The 22880-nt window shown below is 30.4% G+C and overlaps 2 protein-coding genes across 4 annotated transcripts; both read left to right on the top strand.

Moving 5' to 3' along the window:
* Nucleotides 1-16: 16 nt before the first annotated feature.
* LOC140059567 (uncharacterized) lies at nt 17-3190 on the top strand. 3 transcript variants are annotated; one of them, XR_011847228.1, is made up of 5 exons: nt 17-127; nt 503-553; nt 1070-1174; nt 1852-2195; nt 2252-2275. XR_011847228.1 is itself a non-coding variant. In XM_072105516.1 (5 exons), exons 1-5 carry the CDS (start codon nt 77-79, stop codon nt 2673-2675), a joined length of 471 nt encoding a protein of 156 aa, XP_071961617.1. In that variant the 5' UTR covers nt 17-76; the 3' UTR covers nt 2676-3190. The 3 variants fall into 3 exon arrangements, 2 of the variants coding, with proteins under 2 accessions (XP_071961617.1, XP_071961618.1); XM_072105516.1 differs by lacking the exon at nt 2252-2275 and adding an exon at nt 2532-3190 and having other exon boundaries at nt 1852-1971; XM_072105517.1 differs by having other exon boundaries at nt 1852-2604.
* Nucleotides 2688-22811, top strand: LOC140059565 (uncharacterized; the record flags this gene model as incomplete). Its single annotated transcript, XM_072105513.1, has 33 exons — nt 2688-2719; nt 3572-3629; nt 3749-3811; nt 3906-3948; nt 4092-4198; nt 4463-4549; nt 5034-5092; nt 5195-5335; nt 5835-5903; nt 7079-7322; nt 7445-7582; nt 8559-8728; nt 8879-8972; nt 9100-9153; nt 9325-9426; nt 10960-11088; nt 11189-11323; nt 11413-11541; nt 11628-11762; nt 11998-12186; nt 12292-12390; nt 12478-12597; nt 12730-12816; nt 12937-13101; nt 13256-13417; nt 14030-14167; nt 14240-14329; nt 17052-17183; nt 17687-17872; nt 17998-18181; nt 20600-20654; nt 20759-20978; nt 21236-22811. Coding segments are annotated over 33 exons (3939 nt in total), but the record flags the coding sequence as incomplete, so codon positions are not given.
* Between the last annotated feature and the right edge of the window lie 69 nt (nt 22812-22880).

The raw sequence follows: 22880 nt of genomic DNA, 5'->3' as shown, positions 1-22880 counted from the left end.
ATGACCCGCCGTACGTACGACGTAGACAATATACTTCCGAAAAATAATACATTTATTTCAATGTTAAATTAAAATAATGGAAGCTTTTCGTAGACTACGAAAAAAGACGAAAGATACCGTAGACAGCGTAAGTTTTGTATTAATTTGAAATCGTTTGTTAATATATAAAGAAGGTATTACTAAGCTAGGCTAGGCCTAGTAGGGCCTAGCTAGCTAGCCTCTAGTAGGCCTAGGGCCTCTAGGCCTAGGCCTACTAGTAACTAGCCTACTAGGTACTAGGCCTAGTACTACTAACTAGGCTAGCCTAGAGAGAGTAGGGAGGGAGGCCCTCCCTGCTGGTGGTCTGCCAGGGATATCCTGGCTGTATCTGTGAGTGTGAGGCCTACTAGCTAGGCCTTGTGAGGCCTACTAGTAACTAGCTAGGCCTTGTGAGGCCTACTAGCTAGGCCTAAGATTATCTATACTAAAACACTGCTAAAGTTTTGCTATGCTCGCTTTACAGTCCAGACAAGAATCCCCATCTAACCAATCAACATCGGTACATGATGTCTCTGTAAGTAAATTATTAATATTATTTTATTATTAATTTTTTTCATTTCTTTATTCTGACATAAAATCATAGGATAAAAACACAATAAGTACCGAGACGGCAAACTTATTTCCATTGTGGTCCTAAGAGTAATTAAGTAATTCATTTTTTATTTATTTTTATTTCAACAATATTTTATGAGGGTGGTCCATCCAGCATCAGCTGATCATTAGGGACCCTCAAACAAAACAAACAGAAAATACAAAAAAAAACTATAAAAACACAAAATTAACAAAGATATAAAAAATAAATATATATATATATATATACAAAAATACAGTATGCCAACAATGAAAGAAGGATAAAAGGTATGTCATTGTCCATTCATTTATTACAATCAATTTAATGTTTAGTAGTACAGTGTAATATAATGAATGAGTATGAATGTGGTATATTCTAAATTTGATTATCATGTTCAAAATGTGTGGTCATCATATACATCTACATCATGTACATGTCTTATTTGGCATCATCACACAGGGTTTTATCTGTCCACAATGTATGATATCGATGAAGTCAGCAGAAGAGTTGGAGACACACTGGCAGAGAGATCATGATTCTACAACAAACCAAGATTCAACTAAGGTATAGAAGGAGCTACTACATACTGAGCTTTTTGTTTTACTAATTGTAATGGTTCTACTTTACTAATCACTGCTTTTAAATATACAAACAAATTTTATTGAAAATAGATTGAGTTGTAAATGTACTAGTATTTGTTTAAAATATGTTTTTAGGAAACTAACTGTTTTATTGATTTGTATAATATCATTTATTGACCATTTGATTAAACTTCACAATCATTGCCAAATTGGGATTTCATTAGATTAAACTAAGATTTAGTTGGATTAGATTAATTAATTCATTTTAATTCTACATATTTTTCCCCTATAATTCCAGGCAACTGAGGTGTGTTTTAATTTACTTTTTTTACTTTGTTTTTTTTTGTATTTTTTTCTCTTTTACTTCAGACAACATTATTGTTTTGAGTATTGCATAATTTCAACACATATCTTTTAGTTATAGATAAACTGGGTTTACTTGCATGAATTTAAATAGATTAAAGGTGTATGCATCATTTGAACAATTTACTACTGAACTGAAAGCATATTGAGAAACTTTAAAAGTAGTTATTGTTGGCAATGGACTTCTTTTATTTACTATTTATTGAGCATGGTTATTCATTTTTAATTTTAGCATGTTTTTTTTTATAGCTGTAAATCTCTAAATCTGTGTGTTTATCAAGCATTGTTTTCTTATAGGGGTTTATATGTCCTCAATGTATGACTGCATTAACATCTGCAGAGGATTTACAGTCTCACTGGGAGATGGTCCATGGTGTTGTACCTCCTGCAACAGATCATGCTAGAAATGTAGCAGAGGTATGTGATGATTTACAATGTAGCAGAGGTATGTGATGATTTACAATGTAGCAGAGGTATGTGATGATTTACAATGTAGCAGAGGTATGTGATGATTTACAATGTAGCAGAGGTATGTGATGATTTACAATGTAGCAGAGGTATGTGATGATTTACAATGTAGCAGAGGTATGTGATGATTTACAATGTAGCAGAGGTATGTGATGATTTACAATGTAGCAGAGGTATGTGATGATTGACAATGTAGCAGAGGTATGTGATGATTTACAATGTAGCAGAGGTATGTGATGATTTACAATGTAGCAGAGGTATGTGATGATTTACAATGTAGCAGAGGTATGTGATGATTTACAATGTAGCAGAGGTATGTGATGATTTACAATGTAGCAGAGGTATGTGATGATTTACAATGTAGCAGAGGTATGTGATGATTTACAATGTAGCAGAGGTATGTGATGATTTACAATGTAGCAGAGGTATGTGATGATTTACAATGTAGCAGAGGTATGTGATGATTTACAATGTAGCAGAGGTATGTGATGATTTACAATGTAGCAGAGGTATGTGATGATTTACTTATCAAAGAGTATAAGGAATTTGGACAACAGTTTATTTATAGATATATTTATAACAATTATTATTTTTTTACAATTAAGAAGGATAATGATATTAGTGTATTAGTACAATCTGTCTTATTAATCTAATACAAATTTTTTTTTTCTTCCTGCTTGTGCGTCCAGCAGAATCGGTAAGACAAATTTAGATATTTTTCTAAATCTTAATTTAAAAATACATTGTAAACTAGAAAGCCACTCCGAGAGGGCATACCTCCGCCTACTGTAAAATTCTCCTACATAAGATTTCTCCGGTAAAAAAAAAAAAAAATATATATTTGTGCGTGTCTTAATGCTGTTTGTGATTTAGGCTAATTTCATTACAAGCATGTGTATGCGAGTTTGGTGTAATGGTTATGTAACCAGCCTTTCAATTAACAATAGCTTCAGTCGACTAACAATAGAACAGCAACGCGAAAATTAAACGAGTGAATTTGAAAAGAAATAGGTTTTTTAAACTACTCGCATAAAAAAACGTGCACATTAAATCAGATTATGTTTTAAAATTACAAATCACAAATTATAACTCTTGCCTCTTGTTCATTTTTGGACAAGTAGTTCTCGAGAAAATGCAATTTCAGTTTACTTGTTACTTTAAGACTGCTCGCCGGCTTTTGAAAAATTCTGTCCTATCTTTTAACACTAGCAGGCCTAAAAAAGTATACTAAAAAGTGGTCCAGAATTGGGACTGTGGTCCCAAATGGTCCCAAAATTTAATGGAATGGTCATTGACCACATATCTATATGTCTATTCATTTTGGTAAAGATCTTGTAATTACTTTTTGAGTAATCCTGCTAACAAACAAACAAACAAACACACGCTACCGATTACATATACCTCCTTGGCGGAGGTAAATAAATAAACATATTATATTCAACATTGCTGTAAAACATGTCACTGTGGTTGGTTATCAATTGTTAGCCTACTATAACACAATGCCTAAAAACAACCAAAGAGGAGTCAATTATATTTCAACTTTTTTCAGTGGTGGTGATGTTCTAGCTCTACGACAGGAAGTAGATGATCTTAAAGTTACATTAAAGGTATTGTTGTTGGTGTACAGCATCCATTATCCTCATTTATATTATGGTCATACCATTTTAATATAACTACTTAGGATCAACAGCATTGTTATCATTTCAAATCATATCATTATTATTAGGAAGAAAAATGGTATACTGATGAACTTAAGAAAGAAGTAGATAAACTAACTCAGCAAAGGGTGGTAAGTTTTATTCAGGGAATTATGAGAAAGTATGATAACATGAAAAATGAAAAATGAATAACAATAATGAAGTGTTTTTGTTTTCTATTTACAGAGTGAGGGCAGTGAATCTCAAAATGGTGTTAATTCAGAATTATGTAAGTATTTTATATTCTTTCAATGTTTACTTTAAATACTATACAATTCCTCATTTTAAATAACATATCGTACTTTCTTTTATGAAATTGTGTTATATTAAATAAATCCATTATACTATTATATAGATATATTTATTTTGTAGTGTCATCAGAGGTAGTTTTATTGAGGAAACAATTGTTAGAGTCTATGGAGAATGTTAGTTCATTAAAACAACAGAAAGACAATATTGAACAAAAAACAGCCGTCTTGGTTAGTTAAACTTAATTACACCATTGGAGAATGCTAGTTCATTAAAACAACAGAAAGACAATATTGAACAAAAAACAGCCGTCTTGGTTAGTTAAACTTAATTACACCATTGGAGAATGCTAGTTCATTAAAACAACAGAAAGACAATATTGAACAAAAAACAGCCGTCTTGGTTAGTTAAACTTAATTACACCATTACTTAACTAAAGCAGTTGTACTTATATTTGCATTGATAATCTGATTTTATGATTATCCTTATGATAGGCTGGAGAAACAGCTAGCCTGAAAGCGCAAGTAGACGAAGAGAGAGGTCGTAGAATTGGTCTCGAGGAAAGGCTTAGAGAATCACAGGTAAGTTGTTTATTATCTTTATCATAGGCTGGTGATTACCTCAAATAAGAAGCTTGTCATTTTTATACATCATACGTTACATATTGATTGAATATATATTTATACTGGGTAACCTCTTCAGTCAAAGACTGGTCTCCCAGAGGGCCCAGTTGGTGATCAGTGGCTGTAATGTACTAATACACCGGGGTAACCCCCTACTCGTCTCGAAAGATGTACTAGGTTCTTTAAAGTGCACACGAGCTAGATGTGTACACTGGACCTACGGTTTATAGTCCTTATCCGAGAAGACTCGTTCTACCACCAGAACCATGGAGTGAGTGAGCCTCGAACCCCTGCCGATGTTATGGCTACGTAATTACGGTTCCACTGTCTTAACTGCTCGGCCACTCCCTTCATGTCACATGAAAGTACTAAACGTTGGTTTAGTATAAGAATTTGAGTTAAACAAAAAAACACATTAATAATTACTGCTTTATGATAACAGATTGAAGTTACCGACACCCGTGCTCAGCTACGCGCAGTAGAGTCACAACTACTTCAAAGGTATATCTTGTTCTGTATTCTTAATTTAAACCTGATGATTATTACTAGAGATGATGATGTAATATACAGCTTTGATAATAATTATTTTATATTATACTGTAGACCTGGTGCTGATGATGTAGTCGTCTTGAAAAAAGAATTAGTGTCTGTTCAGATGCTGATGGACAATTTAACACAAGAAAGTGAATCTGAGAAAACTGCGCTTCGTAAAGAGTTAGATCAACTTCAAGCAGAGCATGCAATGTATGTATCATTTAATATGTCTAAATATGTATTAACTCCAAGCAGAGCATGCAATGTATGTATCATTTAATATGTATTAACTCCAAGCAGAGCATGCAATGTATGTATCATTTAATATGTATTAACTCCAAGCAGAGCATGCAATGTATGTATCATTTAATATGTATTAACTCCAAGCAGAGCATGCAATGTATGTATCATTTAATATGTATTAACTCCAAGCAGAGCATGCAATGTATGTATCATTTAATATGTATTAACTCCAAGCAGAGCATGCAATGTATGTATCATTTAATATGTATTAACTCCAAGCAGAGCATGCAATGTATGTATCATTTAATATGTATTAACTCCAAGCAGAGCATGCAATGTATGTATCATTTAATATGTATTAACTCCAAGCAGAGCATGCAATGTATGTATCATTTAATATGTATTAACTTCATATATAATTATATTTAAACAAGTTTGTTATTGTTTCTAAATCTAATTATTTCAGACTTAATGAAGAACTTAACAAAACAAAATCTTTATTGATGAATGCTCCGAAGGCTGAAGAACTAGAACTGTAAGTTATTTTAACAAACTATTGGTTTATATAATCCTCTGATTTAATAAACATATTTGAAAGAATGTATTACTTATTTGAATAGGTTAATAAATAGTTTGAGTGTAACAAGTACTGGAAGTCAACTAACATATTTAAAAGAATGTATTACTTATTTGAATAGGTTAATAAATAGTTTGCGTGTAACAAGTATTGGAAGTCAACTAACATATTTGAAAGAATGTATTACTTATTTGAATAGGTTAATAAATAGTTTGCGTGTAACAAGTATTGGAAGTCAACTAACATATTTGAAAGAATGTATTACTTATTTGAATAGGTTAATAAATAGTTTGCGTTTAACAAGTATTGGAAGTCAACTAACATATTTAAAAGAATGTATTACTTATTTGAATAGGTTAATAAATAGTTTGCGTTTAACAAGTATTGGAAGTCAACTAACATATTTAAAAGAATGTATTACTTATTTGAATAGGTTGATAAATAGTTTGAGTGTAACAAGTACTGGAAGTCAACTAACATATTTAAAAGAATGTATTACTTATTTGAATAGGTTAATAAATAGTTTGCGTGTAACAAGTACTGGAAGTCAACTAACATATTTAAAAGAATGTATTACTTATTTGAATAGGTTAATAAATAGTTTGCGTGTAACAAGTACTGGAAGTCAACTAACATATTTGAAAGAATGTATTACTTATTTGAATAGGTTAATAAATAGTTTGCGTGTAACAAGTATTGGAAGTCAACTAACATATTTAAAAGAATGTATTACTTATTTAAATAGGTTAATAAATAGTTTGCGTGTAACAAGTACTGGAAGTCAACTAACATATTTAAAAGAATGTATTACTTATTTGAATAGGTTGAAAATAGTTTGAGTGTAACAAGTATTGGAAATCAACTAACATATTTAAAACAATTCATTTCTTATTTTAATAGGTTGAAAAATAGTTTGAGTGTAACAAGTACTGGAAGTCAACTAACATATTTAAAAGAATGTATTACTTATTTGAATAGGTTGAAAATAGTTTGAGTGTAACAAGTATTGGAAATCAACTAACATATTTAAAACAATTCATTTCTTATTTTAATAGGTTGAAAAATAGTTTGAGTGTAACAAGTACTGGAAGTCAACTAACATATTCAAAACAATTCATTTCTTATTTTAATAGGTTAAAAAATAGTTTGAGTGTAACAAGTAGTGGAAGTCAACAAATTCAAAAACAAATGCAAGTTAACAACCAGAGAAATATTGAATTACAAGAACAAGTATCAAAGATGGAGATAGTTGTGAAGGAGAAAGAAGCGGCATTAGAACGACAGCAGAAAGATACTGTGTTTACTAAACAGCAACAACAACAACAATTACAAGATGTTATGATTAATGTCAAAGAACTTGAAGATGACATCCAACAAGTAATTATTATAATTATTGGTTTCATAATGTATTAACTAATGTAGTGTTTGTTCATATATAAGTGGATTACCATAATTAAGTTATGTCAATTTATATTTTTTAAACAACTTGATATTTACAGATGCAGACAGTAATAAAAGAAAAGGAAGTCACAGTTGAAAAATTGGAGCAGAAGTTAGCAGAGCGTGACCAACAAGCCAATGAGAGTGTTTTAGAAAAGGACCAAGAAATTAGGAATTTACAATTGCAAGTAACCAAAGTATGTATCTTGTTACTAACTGTATTCACCATAAAATGATAAAAACAAGTAGAAAATGGTTTCAGAATAAACTGAATTAAAACAAGTAGAAAATGGTTTCAGAATAATAAAAACAGGTAGAAAAGGGTTTCAGAATAAACTGAATTAAAACAAGTAGAAAAGGGTTTCAGAATAATAAAAACAGGTAGAAAAGGGTTTCAGAATAATAAAAACAAGTAGAAAAGGGTTTCAGAATAAACTGAATTAAAACAAGTAGAAAAGGGTTTCAGAATAATAAAAACAAGTAGAAAAGGGTTTCAGAATAAACTGAATTAAAACAAGTAGAAAAGGGTTTCAGAATAAACTGAATTAAAACAAGTAGAAAAGGGTTTCAGAATAAACTGAATTAAAACAAGTAGAAAAGGGTTTCAGAATAATTAAAACAGGTAGAAAAGGGTTTCAGAATAATAAAAACAAGTAGAAAAGGGTTTCAGAATAAACTGAATTAAAACAAGTAGAAAAGGGTTTCAGAATAAACTGAATTAAAACAAGTAGAAAAGGGTTTCAGAATAATAAAAACAAGTAGAAAAGGGTTTCAGAATAAACTGAATTAAAACAAGTAGAAAAGGGTTTCAGAATAAACTGAATTAAAACAAGTAGAAAAGGGTTTCAGAATAAACTGAATTAAAACAAGTAGAAAAGGGTTTCAGAATAAACTGAATTAAAACAAGTAGAAAAGGGTTTCAGAATAATTATAAAAACAAGTAGAAAATGGTGTTTAAAGGAAAACATTCTTTAGGATCACTGAATGAAGACTGCCCTCTATGTTTTAATTGTATAATTTATTGTCTTTACAATGATACTGTTGTGCACTTGTGTATAGTACTGTAAATCATTTATGAATGAAGACTGCCCTCTATGTATCTACAGTACTGTAAATCATTTATGTTATGTTAAGAATTTGAGCTGCATTGACTCAGTAGTGAATTACATTTAGGCACAGAATCAGATAAAAGAGAAAGAATCAAGTAACGACGACCTTTCACAACAATTGGTAGAAACTCAGCAGCAATATCAGATGGAATCCAACAATAATAATGAACTCAAGACAGAGTTAAGAGAAAAACAAATTAATATTGAAGAACATTTACGTCTCATTCATGCCAAGTAAGTTTTTAAAACTATTTTTTTAGCTAGATTGAAAATCTTTTAAAATTGTTAACATTCAATAATTAAAACTCAGTAAATGTGTACACTGTTTCAAACTATATTTCTTGATCCTGATGAAATATAAAATTTTGATGTGTTATTGTTTAGAACAATGCAGTTATTAGAAGTAGAGGGAACTTTACAAGTTCAGAAACAGAATACTGAGAAAATGGAGAAAGAAAGAAGAGAATTACTACTTCAGGTAGAAATTGTGGTTTTTTTATTGAATGTTGGTTGGTTGGTTGGTTGGATTTGTACATTAATTTATAAAAAGAAAAGGCCATATCATTTTGTATTGGAAAGTAATTTAAACAAATGGTTGATTTCAGATTGAACAAGGCGAGGGAGCTAGCACAGCAATAAATCAACTAAAGGAAGACAATGTAAGATTAATTCACTTTTACTGGCAGTCCAAATTATAAAAACGTGATTCAAAAACGTAAAACTGATTTCATTTTAATTACAGACAATGTAAGATTAATTCACTTTTACAGGCAGCCCAGATTATAAAAACGTGATTCAAAAACGTAAAACTGATTTCATTTTAATTACAGAGTAGTTTGCGTGACCAAGTTACAATGTTAAATGAATCTAAAGACACATTGGCTGAAGAACAGAGAACTAAAGAAGAGGAATTGCACAAGCATATACAGGAGGTAATGTACACACAATTGTACTGTTATACTGCTTGAGGTTTAAACTGGTTATACTAGCATATACAGGAGGTAATGTACACACAATTGTACTGTTATACTGCTTGAGGTTTAAACTGGTTATACTAGCATATACAGGAGGTAATGTACACACAATTGTACTGTTATACTGCTTGAGGTTTAAACTGGTTATACTAGCATATACAGGAGGTAATGTACATACAATTGTACTGTTATACTGCTTGAGGTTTAAACTGGTTATACTAGCATATACAGGAGGTAATGTACACACAATTGTACTGTTATACTGCTTGAGGTTTAAACTGGTTATACTAGCATATACAGGAGGTAATGTACACACAATTGTACTGTTATACTGCTTGAGGTTTAAACTGGTTATACTAGCATATACAGGAGGTAATGTACACACAATTGTACTGTTATACTGCTTGAGGTTTAAACTGGTTATACTAGCATATACAGGAGGTAATGTACACACAATTGTACTGTTATACTGCTTGAGGTTTAAACTGGTTATACTAGCATATACAGGAGGTAATGTACACACAATTGTACTGTTATACTGCTTGAGGTTTAAACTGGTTATACTAGCATATACAGGAGGTAATGTACACACAATTGTACTGTTATACTGCTTGAGGTTTAAACTGGTTATACTAGCATATACAGGAGGTAATGTACACACAATTGTACTGTTATACTGCTTGAGGTTTAAACTGGTTATACTAGCATATACAGGAGGTAATGTACACACAATTGTACTGTTATACTGCTTGAGGTTTAAACTGGTTATACTAGCATATACAGGAGGTAATGTACACACAATTGTACTGTTATACTGCTTGAGGTTTAAACTGGTTATACTAGCATATACAGGAGGTAATGTACACACAATTGTACTGTTATACTGCTTGAGGTTTAAACTGGTTATACTAGCATATACAGGAGGTAATGTACACACAATTGGACTGTTATACTGCTTGAGGTTTAAACTGGTTATACTAGCATATACAGGAGGTAATGTACACACAATTGGACTGTTATACTGCTTGAGGTTTAAACTGGTTATACTAGCATATACAGGAGGTAATGTACACACAATTGTACTGTTATACTGCTTGAGGTTTAAACTGGTTATACTAGCATATACAGGAGGTAGTGTACACACAATTGTACTGTTATACTGCTTGAGGTTTAAACTGGTTATACTAGCATATACAGGAGGTAATGTACACACAATTGGACTGTTATACTGCTTGAGGTTTAAACTGGTTGTACTAGCATATACAGGAGGTAATGTACACACAATTGTACTGTTATACTGCTTGAGGTTTAAACTGGTTATACTAGCATATACAGGAGGTAATGTACACACAATTGTACTGTTATACTGCTTGAGGTTTAAACTGGTTATACTAGCATATACAGGAGGTAATTTACATACAACTGGTTATACAAGCATAATATACAGGTTGTTAATTGTACTGTTACTTTTAAAATATTGCTTTATTACAGAATAAATCATTGATTGAAGAATTGAATGAAAAGATTGAAAAATCAAAAAGCAACCTAGACGATCTAAACACTAAGCTTATTTCTTCTCAAGAAAAAACATCTTCTCTTCAAGCAGAACTCAATACAAAGGTAAGGAAATAATAGAAAGGATTATAAGGATTCTTGTCGTGAACTAAATGATTTACAAAGTCATTACCTAAAATAAATTTGATTATGAACTTTATTTCAGAATGAATTGATCTTAGCAACTGAAGCTTCTATGGCAACACAGCGTGCAGATCTTGAATCTCATATTAAGACATCCCAGCATGCATTGCAAGATAGACAAAAGGATGTAGTTAAACTCCAGGAACAGGTGGATAAGGTGCATTATATTTATGCATATTACATCATCAGTTGCTCAGTGAAATAATAAGTTATCATTTGTACAACAAAATGTGTTTATTTTTATAGATGACTGTAGAACTAAATGAAAAGAAAGATGAATTGATTGCTGCTGTTACAAAGTGTAAGGAAACTCAAGAAAAACTAACATCATCTGATCATAAGATCCAACTTTTACAAGCAGATGTACAAGAAAAGGTAAAATATTTCAACAATTGATATAGTGACAAAAGTGTGATGGATGTAGAATAAATTGAAGATAAGAACAACCTATTTAATTTCAGGCTGATTTATTGGTGTCGACTGAGACTGCTAAATCGTCTCTTAAAGGAGAAATGGAAAACCAGCTAAAAACAACACAAGTAGCACTTGCAACGAAGTCTAAGGATTATGACGACCTTGCTAACAACTTTCAAGAGGTACTCATTTCTTAAATACATTGGTTGATTAAAGTAAACATCTCCGCTATGCAGTTCATTTTCACTTGTGCTTTTCATTAGGTAACGTTAACCTTAGGAGCTACTAAGTCAGAACATCTCCGCTATGCAGTTCTTTCTCACTTGTGCTTTTCATTAGGTAACGTTAACCTTAGGAGCTACTATGTCAGAACTTGGCACTGTTCAAAAGTTTATTCTCACTTGTGCTTTTCATTAGGTAACGTTAACCTTAGGAGCTACTAAGTCAGAACTTGGCACTGTTCAAAACAATCTGTCAGATGTTAGTTTAAAACTTGAATCTGAGAAAGAAGCTAGAAGCAAAGTTGAGGAGCAACAAAGGTTAACAGAGGAATCTCTGCAAAGTAAGGTTGATGAAAATGATGCCCTTCACAAAGAAATTAAAAAGGTATGTACAACAAAAAATGATCTACCACCAATTGGTAAAACAAGATTATTACTGTGTAATGGGTTTTTAATGAAGATTATTATTAAAATGCTTTTGTATTTTTAGTTAAATGAGCAAAGCACAGCAAACATGGAAAGAATGCAGATTGAACTTGATGGCATTAAAACAACTTTCACAGAAACACGATCTGAAATGCAACAACAGGTAACTATTATCTAATTTAAATAACTAGCACATTAACATTTATTAAACAATTCAAAAGTGTTCATTTCAACTATTTTTGTCAAAAAGGCAGATAAATTAAAACAGCAAAATGATGAACTACAAACAAGCTTAAGGAAAGAAAAGGAATCATTAGAAATGAAAGAAAAAGAATTAGAAGAAAGTAATCACACTCACGAAGAACATAAGGTAGACAATTCTAATATTTTCCTCTTGATGATTTAAGATCAACAGAAAAATGGTACATGTAGTGTTAAATATATTGTGTGGAAATAAGATATTTAGCCCAATTGTTCATGTCAATTTTATTTTTTGTTGTAGGTTTCATTGATGAATTCTGCGACTGAAAAGCTAAATGCTTCTCAAAAGGACCTATCTATTGTACAACAGCAGTTGCTGGAGACAAAGGTATGTTTTAACAATGTTAATGTTATATGTTGCACAGCAGTTGCTGGAGACATGTTTTAACAGCCAGTTGAATATTTTATTGTTCAGTCTTCAAAATTGTAAATAATCTTTCTTTTATAGACAATCTTAGCTGAAAAGACACAAAGTGAACTTGAACTTCAAGAACTTATGGTCAAAGAAGGAAATGAAAAAGTAAAGTTGCAACAATCTTTAGAAACTGAGATAAATCAGGTAGCTGTGTTGAAAGAACAATTTACACAACAAGACCAAAGTCTTGCGCAAAAGGTAACAAACCATTTCAAATAATTTACACAACAAGACCAAAGTCTTACGCAAAAGGTAACAAACCATTTCAAATAATTTACACTTTAATAATAATGTTTATATCAATGAAGGATGAATGAGGAATTTAGTTGAGACATTTTGCATTTATTGGTAGGTGAATCAAGCGGAACAACTTCAACAGCAACTTTTCAGTAAAGAAGAAATACAAAAAGACTTGCAAAGAAAGATAGAGGTACTTCAGAAAGAAGTGTCAAAGCCATGTGATATGTGTCAAAATTATGAAGCTCAAACAGTGAAATTACAGAGTGTTATCAAGGTAGATATTTAAGCCATGTGATATGTGTCCAAATTATGAAGCTCAAACAGTGAAATTACAGAGTGTTATCAAGGTAGATATTTAAGCCATGTGATATGTGTCAAAATTATGAAGCTCAAACAGTGAAATTACAGAGTCTTATCAAGGTAGATATTTAAGCCATGCAATATGTGTCAAAATTATGAAGCTCAAACAGTGAAATTACAGAGTGTTATCAAGGTAGATATTTAAGCCATGTGACATGTGTCCAAATTATGAAGCTCAAACAGTGAAATTACAGAGTGTTATCAAGGTAGATATTTAAGCCATGTGACATGTGTCCAAATTATGAAGCTCAAACAGTGAAATTACAGAGTGTTATCAAGGTAGATATTTAAGCCATGTGACATGTGTCCAAATTATGAAGCTCAAACAGTGAAATTACAGAGCGTTATCAAGGTAGATATTTAAGCCATGTGATATGTGTCCAAATTATGAAGCTCAAACAGTGAAATTACAGAGTGTTATCAAGGTAGATATTTAAGCCATGTGATATGTGTCCAAATTATGAAGCTCATACAGTTATTATTTCTCTTTATTTTAAATGGTTGCAAATGGTTATTTATCATTTAGGAAGGAAATGAGAAGAGTTCTGCCCTTCAAGGGGATATTGAAAACCTACATGCAACACTGCTAACAACAGAACAAGAACTAGAGAAGGTACAGGGAAGTGAAGCGTCACTAAGAAGCAGTGTGGAAGGACTTCAAGAGGTGAGCAGGTGTAACACAGATTTGTGTTTTGCATGTTAAATACAGATAATGTCAATTCATTATTCTTTTCAGGTGAAGAACATTTTAGATGGTAAGATCGCAGATCTTGAAGAGGAACTAAAAGAGGCTGAAAATAAAAGAATGCAAGTTGAAGAAGACAAAGTAAGTTGTAGCTCCACTGTCAGGTGAACGACCACTGACTGATTTATACCATACATTTACTATTCAAACCTATAATACTAGTATATGATTTATACCATACATTTACTATTCTAACCTGTAATACTAGTATATGATTTATACCATACATTTACTATTCAAACCTATAATACTAGTATATGATTTATACCATACATTTACTATTCTAACCTATAATACTAGTATATGATTTATACCATACATTTACTATTCTAACCTATAATACTAGTATATGATTTATACCATACATTTACTATTCTAACCTATAATACTAGTATATGATTTATACCATACATTTACTATTCTAACCTATAATACTAGTAATAATAATAAATGAAAACTTATATAGCGCCGGTATCCTCCACCCATGTGGCGCTCATGGCGCTTTGTGCATTAACAACGTGCGAGAACATCAGCGAATAGCGACGTCTTTAGGTTGGTCTTGAAACTGTTTAGACTAGTTGAGCATTTAACTGTTGCTGGTAAGCTGTTCCATACACTTGCGGCCGCAACGTAAAAAGATCTCTGACCCCAGTATATGATTTATACCATACATTTACTATTCAAACCTATAATACTAGTATATGATTTATACCATACATTTACTATTCTAACCTATAATACTAGTATATGATTTATACCATACATTTACTATTCTAACCTATAATACTAGTATATGATTTATACCATACATTTACTATTCTAACCTATAATACTAATATATGATTTATACCATACATTTACTATTCAAACCTATAATACTAGTATATGATTTATATCATACATTTACTATTCTAACCTATAATACTAGTATATGATTTATACCATACATTTACTATTCTAACCTATAATACTAGTATATGATTTATACCATACATTTACTATTCTAACCTATAATGCTAGTATATGATTTATACCATACATTTACTATTCAAACCTATAATACTAGTATATGATTTATACCATACATTTACTATTCTAACCTATAATACTAGTATATGATTTATACCATACATTTACTATTCTAACCTATAATACTAATATATGATTTATACCATACATTTACTATTCAAACCTATAATACTAGTATATGATTTATACCATACATTTACTATTCTAACCTATAATACTAGTATATGATTTATACCATACATTTACTATTCTAACCTATAATACTAATATATGATTTATACCATACATTTACTATTCTAACCTATAATACTAGTATATGATTTATACCATACATTTACTATTCAAACCTATAATACTAGTATATGATTTATACCATACATTTACTATTCTAACCTATAATACTAGTATATGATTTATACCATACATTTACTATTCAAACCTATAATACTAGTATATGATTTATACCATACATTTACTATTCTAACCTGTAATACTAGTATATGATTTATACCATACATTTACTATTCAAACCTATAATACTAATATATGATTTATACCATACATTTACTATTCAAACCTATAATACTAGTATATGATTTATACCATACATTTACTATTCAAACCTATAATACTAATATATGATTTATACCATACATTTACTATTCTAACCTATAATACTAGTATATGATTTATACCATACATTTACTATTCTAACCTATAATACTAGTATATGATTTATACCATACATTTACTATTCAAACCTATAATACTAGTATATGATTTATACCATACATTTACTATTCTAACCTGTAATACTAGTATATGATTTATACCATACATTTACTATTCAAACCTATAATACTAATATATGATTTATACCATACATTTACTATTCAAACCTATAATACTAGTATATGATTTATACCATACATTTACTATTCAAACCTATAATACTAATATATGATTTATACCATACATTTACTATTCTAACCTATAATACTAGTATATGATTTATACCATACATTTACTATTCTAACCTATAATACTAGTATATGATTTATACCATACATTTACTATTCTAACCTATAATACTAGTATATGATTTATACCATACATTTACTATTCTAACCTATAATACTAGTATATGATTTATACCATACATTTACTATTCTAACCTATAATACTAGTATATGATTTATACCATACATTTACTATTCAAACCTATAATATTAGTATATGATTTATACCATACATTTACTATTCAAACCTATAATACTAGTATATGATTTATATCATACATTTACTATTCTAACCTGTAATACTAATATATGATTTATATCATACATTTACTATTCTAACCTATAATAATACTAGTATATGATTTATACCATACATTTACTATTCTAACCTATAATACTAGTATATGATTTATACCATACATTTACTATTCTAACCTGTAATACTAGTATATGATTTATACCATACATTTACTATTCAAACCTATAATACTAGTATATGATTTATACCATACATTTACTATTCAAACCTATAATACTAGTATATGATTTATACCATACATTTACTATTCAAACCTGTAATACTAGTATATGATTTATACCATACATTTACTATTCAAACCTATAATACTAGTATATGATTTATACCATACATTTACTATTCAAACCTATAATACTAGTATATGATTTATACCATACATTTACTATTCTAACCTATAATACTATGATTTGAATAATTACTATTTTTTTTTATTTAGTTATCTTTTGAGAAGCAGCTGAATGAGGAAAGGTCAATAACAACTGACCTTAAGAATATTAAAGCCAGCGTAGAACAAGAACTTAGTCAAACTAAGACGTTAGCTGAAGAAGACAGACAGCAACAAACCAGTGTATGTTTTTTGTCATGTAAATTGTAATGCATTATCAATGCTATATACTCACATTCAATAATATTCATGTTTTATTTCTGTAGCTTGATGGTTTTCAATCTATTATTCAATTACAATAATATTGTTGATTACTCACATTCAATAATATTCATGTTTTATTTCTGTAGCTTGATGGTTTTCAATCTATTATTCAATTACAATAATATTGTTGATTACTCACATTCAATGCTATTCATGTTTTATCTCTGTAGCTTGATGGTTTTCAATCTATTATTCAATTACAATAATATTGTTATACACTGTTATATATTACATGAACCATGACATACCCCCTCTATAATGTGGTTTAATTGTGAAAGTATAATGTTATGAATAGTTGTTTATTTATAAAAGTTTTAATAATTAATGTATTAGTTGATGATAATTTGATAGGAAATCACAAGTCTTCAAGAGGCAAAACAGTTACTTATAAACCATGACATACCCCCTCTATAATTTGATAGGAAATCACAAATCTTCAAGAGGCAAAACAGTTACTTATAAAGCAAAAGCTACAGCTACAATCTTCTATACAAAATTTGGAAACAAATCTTGAAAAATGTGAAGGTGATCACACAGAAACGAAAGAAGTTAGCAAGAAAGTACAGGCTATGCTAAGAGATGAGTCTGCTGCACTTCAAACAAAACTGGTAAGATTAAGATTTATATGCAAGAGATAGCTTAGTTCAGTTAAACAAATTATAAAATAATTATAAATAAAATAATCTGTTAGATAATCCTTTAGAATGTCTTTAATTTCCATTTTTGTATCAAGGCTGCTGAATCCAAATTGAGAACAGAGTTGCAGTGTGAAAAGGAAGAAATAGCAGAACGTCTAGAGCTTCAGATCACAGCTCTAAATGAGAACCTAGGAACATTACGACGAGATCTAATGCAAGCAGAAATCAGCATCAAAGAACATGAAAAGAATAATGATGATTTACGTGGCGAAATGGCAGGTAAAAAAAACAGTTCTTAGATTTATAATGAGATAACACAATGATATTAAAGGGGGATTCTGGGTTTAAAATTGCTTTTAAATATCGTTTATTTATTAAGTAAAAAAATTATAACAATATAGACATGTCAGAATGAAGAAGTAATAACGAGAAATTAAAAAAATTAAATTTCGTTTACATTTTAGAGTAAATTCATGGAAAGTCTGTTTTTCAGCAGCTTAGGGAAGCTCATTAATATTCATGAGATATTCACAAAATCACGTCATCAGTGGATTCCAAACTCGCAACGTCATGTACGTTGTGTTTGTCAACTAATTTTCATCTCTCTCCTCTGTCAAACGACGACCACCCAATCATTGTGAAATACATTTTTTGTAGATTTTCTAAGCTAGGCCTAAAGTGTAATAATAACAGTAGTAGCATATATTTATTTGACATTTAATGAAATACAAAATTTAGTACAGATTACGGAGTCATAAATTATATACTATTTTTATACCTCGAATAGTACAGACAGATCGTATTATCGGCTTCACGTACTAGGTTAGGCCTAGCCTAAATAATTTTTTTTCATGGGTGAGAGCCATTCTGACTAGGGATTCCATGCCACGATGGCTACGGTAAAACATTGGGGCCCATCATGGGCCTAGCTAGCCTACTACTAAACGATTGGCCCATAAATAACAAAAACTCTGTGAATTCCAAACCCATCCTATCAACCAAACTCCTAAACAATCTAAACCTAAAACATTCTACAAAATCGGCTGTAAATATTGAGGCAAAACAAGGTCCTAAAATAGGCCTAGTTTACTCTCCAAAAAAGCGGATATTGCATCAAGCAAGTAGACCAGGTAGTAGGAAGGAGACCTAGCCGATCCGGCCCAGTTAAAAATTGAGCTAGCTAGTGTAGTAGACCCTATGCGAATTGATACTACCAGGCCTTTTACTATAGGCTACACTTGTTAAAATTAGCAATACTTATGTTTACAAATATTCCTCTCTCATTCGAGCTATATTTTCTATACCATTCCGGTAGGTCGAGTCGACCTTCAATCAAATACTGTACATCGTTCATGTTGTGATTATAGACTGGGTATACTCGACCCGACCAGTTTGGTATTGTATACTGTATCTGCTTATCACGTGACGATGCCAGGCATGGGCAGAGAGAGCACGTGTATCGTCGTCTCGCTCTCCTCGCTCTCTGGAATGTATACGTTACGCTTCATTGATTTTGAAGGCTTTCCCTAAGTCAGTGCGAAAATCGGCAAACGTAAAGTGCAAACATATCTAATTTTTCACTGTTTTGATGAATTTTCATAGAAAATTGACTTTATAAATGGGAAGACCGACTAAAATTACATCAGATAAGTATAATTTTACAAAAGTAATTGATATGGTTAATGATAACGAGTCGTCGGAAGATTGACCATTTCACGAATTTCCTATTCTGTAACACAGTGTCATATCGCCGTAGCTGCACTTGTAATCTGGCCTCATTTCACAGCCTTCGTTCTGCTTCACTGGGCGCTTATATAAATTGAAACTTTCACCGTTCAAGAGACAAACAAATATATTTTATATTTTTTACTATTCATTTTAAACCCGGAACCCCCCTTTAACACAGTGATTCTTTATTTCTTTATAATCATTCTTATACTGCTTATACTGAGATAACACAATGATATTAACACAGTGATTCTTTATTTCTTTATAATCATTCTTATACTGAGATAACACAATGATATTAACACAGTGATTCTTTATTTCTTTATAGTCATTCTTATACTGCTTATACTGAGATAACACAATGATATTAACACAGTGATTCTTTATTTCTTTATAATCATTCTTATACTGCTTATACTGTACTGAGATAACACAATGATATTAACACAGTGATTCTTTATTTCTTTATAATCATTCTTATACTGAGATAACACAATGATATTAACACAGTGATTCTTTATTTCTTTATAATCATTCTTATACTGCTTATACTGAGATAACACAATGATATTAACACAGTGATTCTTTATTTCTTTATAGTCATTCTTATACTGCTTATACTGAGATAACACAATGATATTAACACAGTGATTCTTTATTTCTTTATAATCATTCTTATACTGCTTATACTGTACTGAGATAACACAATGATATTAACACAGTGATTCTTTATTTCTTTATAATCATTCTTATACTGCTTATACTGAGATAACACAATGATATTAACACAGTGATTCTTTATTTCTTTATAATCATTCTTATACTGCTTATACTGAGATAACACAATGATATTAACACAGTGATTCTTTATTTCTTTATAATCATTCTTATACTGCTTATACTGAGATAACACAATGATATTAACACAGTGATTCTTTATTTCTTTATAATCATTCTTATACTATACAGTTCAAGAAGCTACGATACAAAATAACCAAGATGAAAGGAGAGCTTTATTAGAAAGGTAATCATTGTCTATTTAACATTTTCTTTTTTTTTAATGAATGTTGTTTTCAGTTTGTTTATACTACAAATAGATTTAATAATATAATTTTGTGTAACATGTAGATGTCTGAAAAGTGAATCTGATGTTGAACGTCTTCAGGCGAAACAGTTGGAGATGCGACGGAAACTGGATGATGCAACTGCAGCCATGCATGAACTTGGTAGAGAAAATCAGAACTTACAAATTATAAGTACTCAGAAAATGGGGAGAAAATGGACAAGTGATGAAGAAGCAACAAACTGTATGGATTGTAACAAAGGATTCTCAGTTACAGTTAGAAAAGTAAGTCTGAAGTACATGTGTGTATGACGATTTCCATGATTGACCATACAGTACCAAGTAGTCAATCATTTTCTCTTCAACGAATACAAAATAATTTTGTTGGCTCTCCTTAAATAGTTTACAGTATTTAGTTCATTGCGGCCATTTTACATGGGTATCAAATTGCCTATTACTACCATAGAAATGATTACATGTATTATATATCTAATAGTATACCATGTATTATATTTAGTATCTGCATTGTTTATGTCTTCCAGCATCATTGTCGCAATTGTGGAGGTATCTTCTGTAACGAGTGTTCCAACAAGACCACAGTTTTAGCGTCTTCTAAGAAACCTGTTCGTGTTTGTGGAACTTGCTATGATGAAACAAAGAAATGATTTCATTCTGGTCTTTCTTTTTTTGTTCAGTACTACTAATTGATATATTTTTCGATAGACATGAATTTATTTGATTGGTAATAATGATATATCCTTTGTTGATTATCTTCTTTTGTTATGACATAATATCTATATCTATCTATTAAGTGAACTCAAATTATTTACACTATTATATTATTTGATATTCTGTATTGTATATAAAATACTAATAGGCCTATGTTAGATATATACAGCATGAAGATGTTTTAAAACTGTTTTATTATAATAGGCCTATGTTAGATATATACAGCATGAAGATGTTTTAAAACTGTTTTATTATAATAGGCCTATGTTAGATATATACAGCATGAAGATGTTTTAAAACTGTTTTATTATAATAGGCCTATGTTAGATATATACAGCATGAAGATGTTTTAAAACTGTTTTATTATAATAGGCCTATGTTAGATATATACAGCATGAAGATGTTTTAAAATTGTATTATTATTAAATAGAATTTATTATAGATGGAATGTAGATCAGTACTTATTTACGGTAGATATGTGTTTATTATAGATGGAATGTAGATCAGTACTTATTTACGGTAGATATGTGTTTAGTATAAAATTGTTACTAAGATTATTGTTATTTGTAGAATGTGTAATACACCCAAACTATGCTTCTCAGTCAACAAATATAAATAATTTTAAGTTCATTTAATAGTGACTTGATTGTGTATCTTGTCATGGGCTTCCAGCAAAATGTATACCAACTTAATATCTTAAGGTCTACTACCCTTAAACAATATTCAATTACATACAGTATTACAAATTAATGTTTATTCAAATGACCCACCTGTAAACTTTAAAAAATGTATTCTAGAATCTTTAGTTAACGTTGACATAAACTGTACTGTATTTTAATTGTATATGTGAAATCAATAATTTTTATTATTCAATAATTTTGAAAACGAGTAAGATAAGAACTGGTTATTTGGGTACTCGCGATTCAGTAAATATATTATAAAGAGAAGACTGAAATTACAATATATGTTGTTATACTCAACGTGATCAGGCTAAAACAGCGATATGTTGATGGGTTCGAAAGCGTTATGTTGTTATACTCAACGTGATCAGGCTACAACAGCGATATGTTGATGGGTTTCAAAGCGTTATGTTGTTATACTCAACGTGATCAGGCTAAAACAGCGATATGTTGATGGGTTTCAAAGCGTTACAATATATGTTGTTATACTCAACGTGATCAGGCTAAAACAGCGATATGTTGATGGGTTCGAAAGCGTTATGTTGTTATACTCAACGTGATCAGGCTACAACAGCGATATGTTGATGGGTTTCAAAGCGTTACAATATATGTTGTTATACTCAACGTGATCAGGCTGAAACAGCGATATGTTGATGGGTTTCAAAGCGTTACAAATGTAGTATTTAGCTGAATAAAAGGTACTATATGATTATAGTTTATATCTTTATATTTTATATGTAAAATTCATTTTACGTTGACGCTGAAATACATCTAGACT

The sequence above is a fragment of the Antedon mediterranea genome, chromosome 9 (assembly GCF_964355755.1).
Source record: "Antedon mediterranea chromosome 9, ecAntMedi1.1, whole genome shotgun sequence".
Lineage (NCBI taxonomy): Eukaryota > Metazoa > Echinodermata > Crinoidea > Comatulida > Antedonidae > Antedon > Antedon mediterranea.
Note: the sequence above shows the minus strand (reverse complement) of the source record. Positions and strands in the feature narration are given on the sequence as shown.

Coding starts and splice junctions, on each gene's coding strand:
- LOC140059567 (XM_072105516.1), top strand. CDS start 77: ATGGAAGCTTTTCGTAGACTACGAAAAAAGACGAAAGATACCGTAGAC. Junction 128..502: donor CGAAAGATACCGTAGACAGC/GTAAGTTTTGTA, acceptor CTCGCTTTACAG/TCCAGACAAGAATCCCCATC. Junction 1,175..1,851: donor CAAACCAAGATTCAACTAAG/GTATAGAAGGAG, acceptor GTTTTCTTATAG/GGGTTTATATGTCCTCAATG.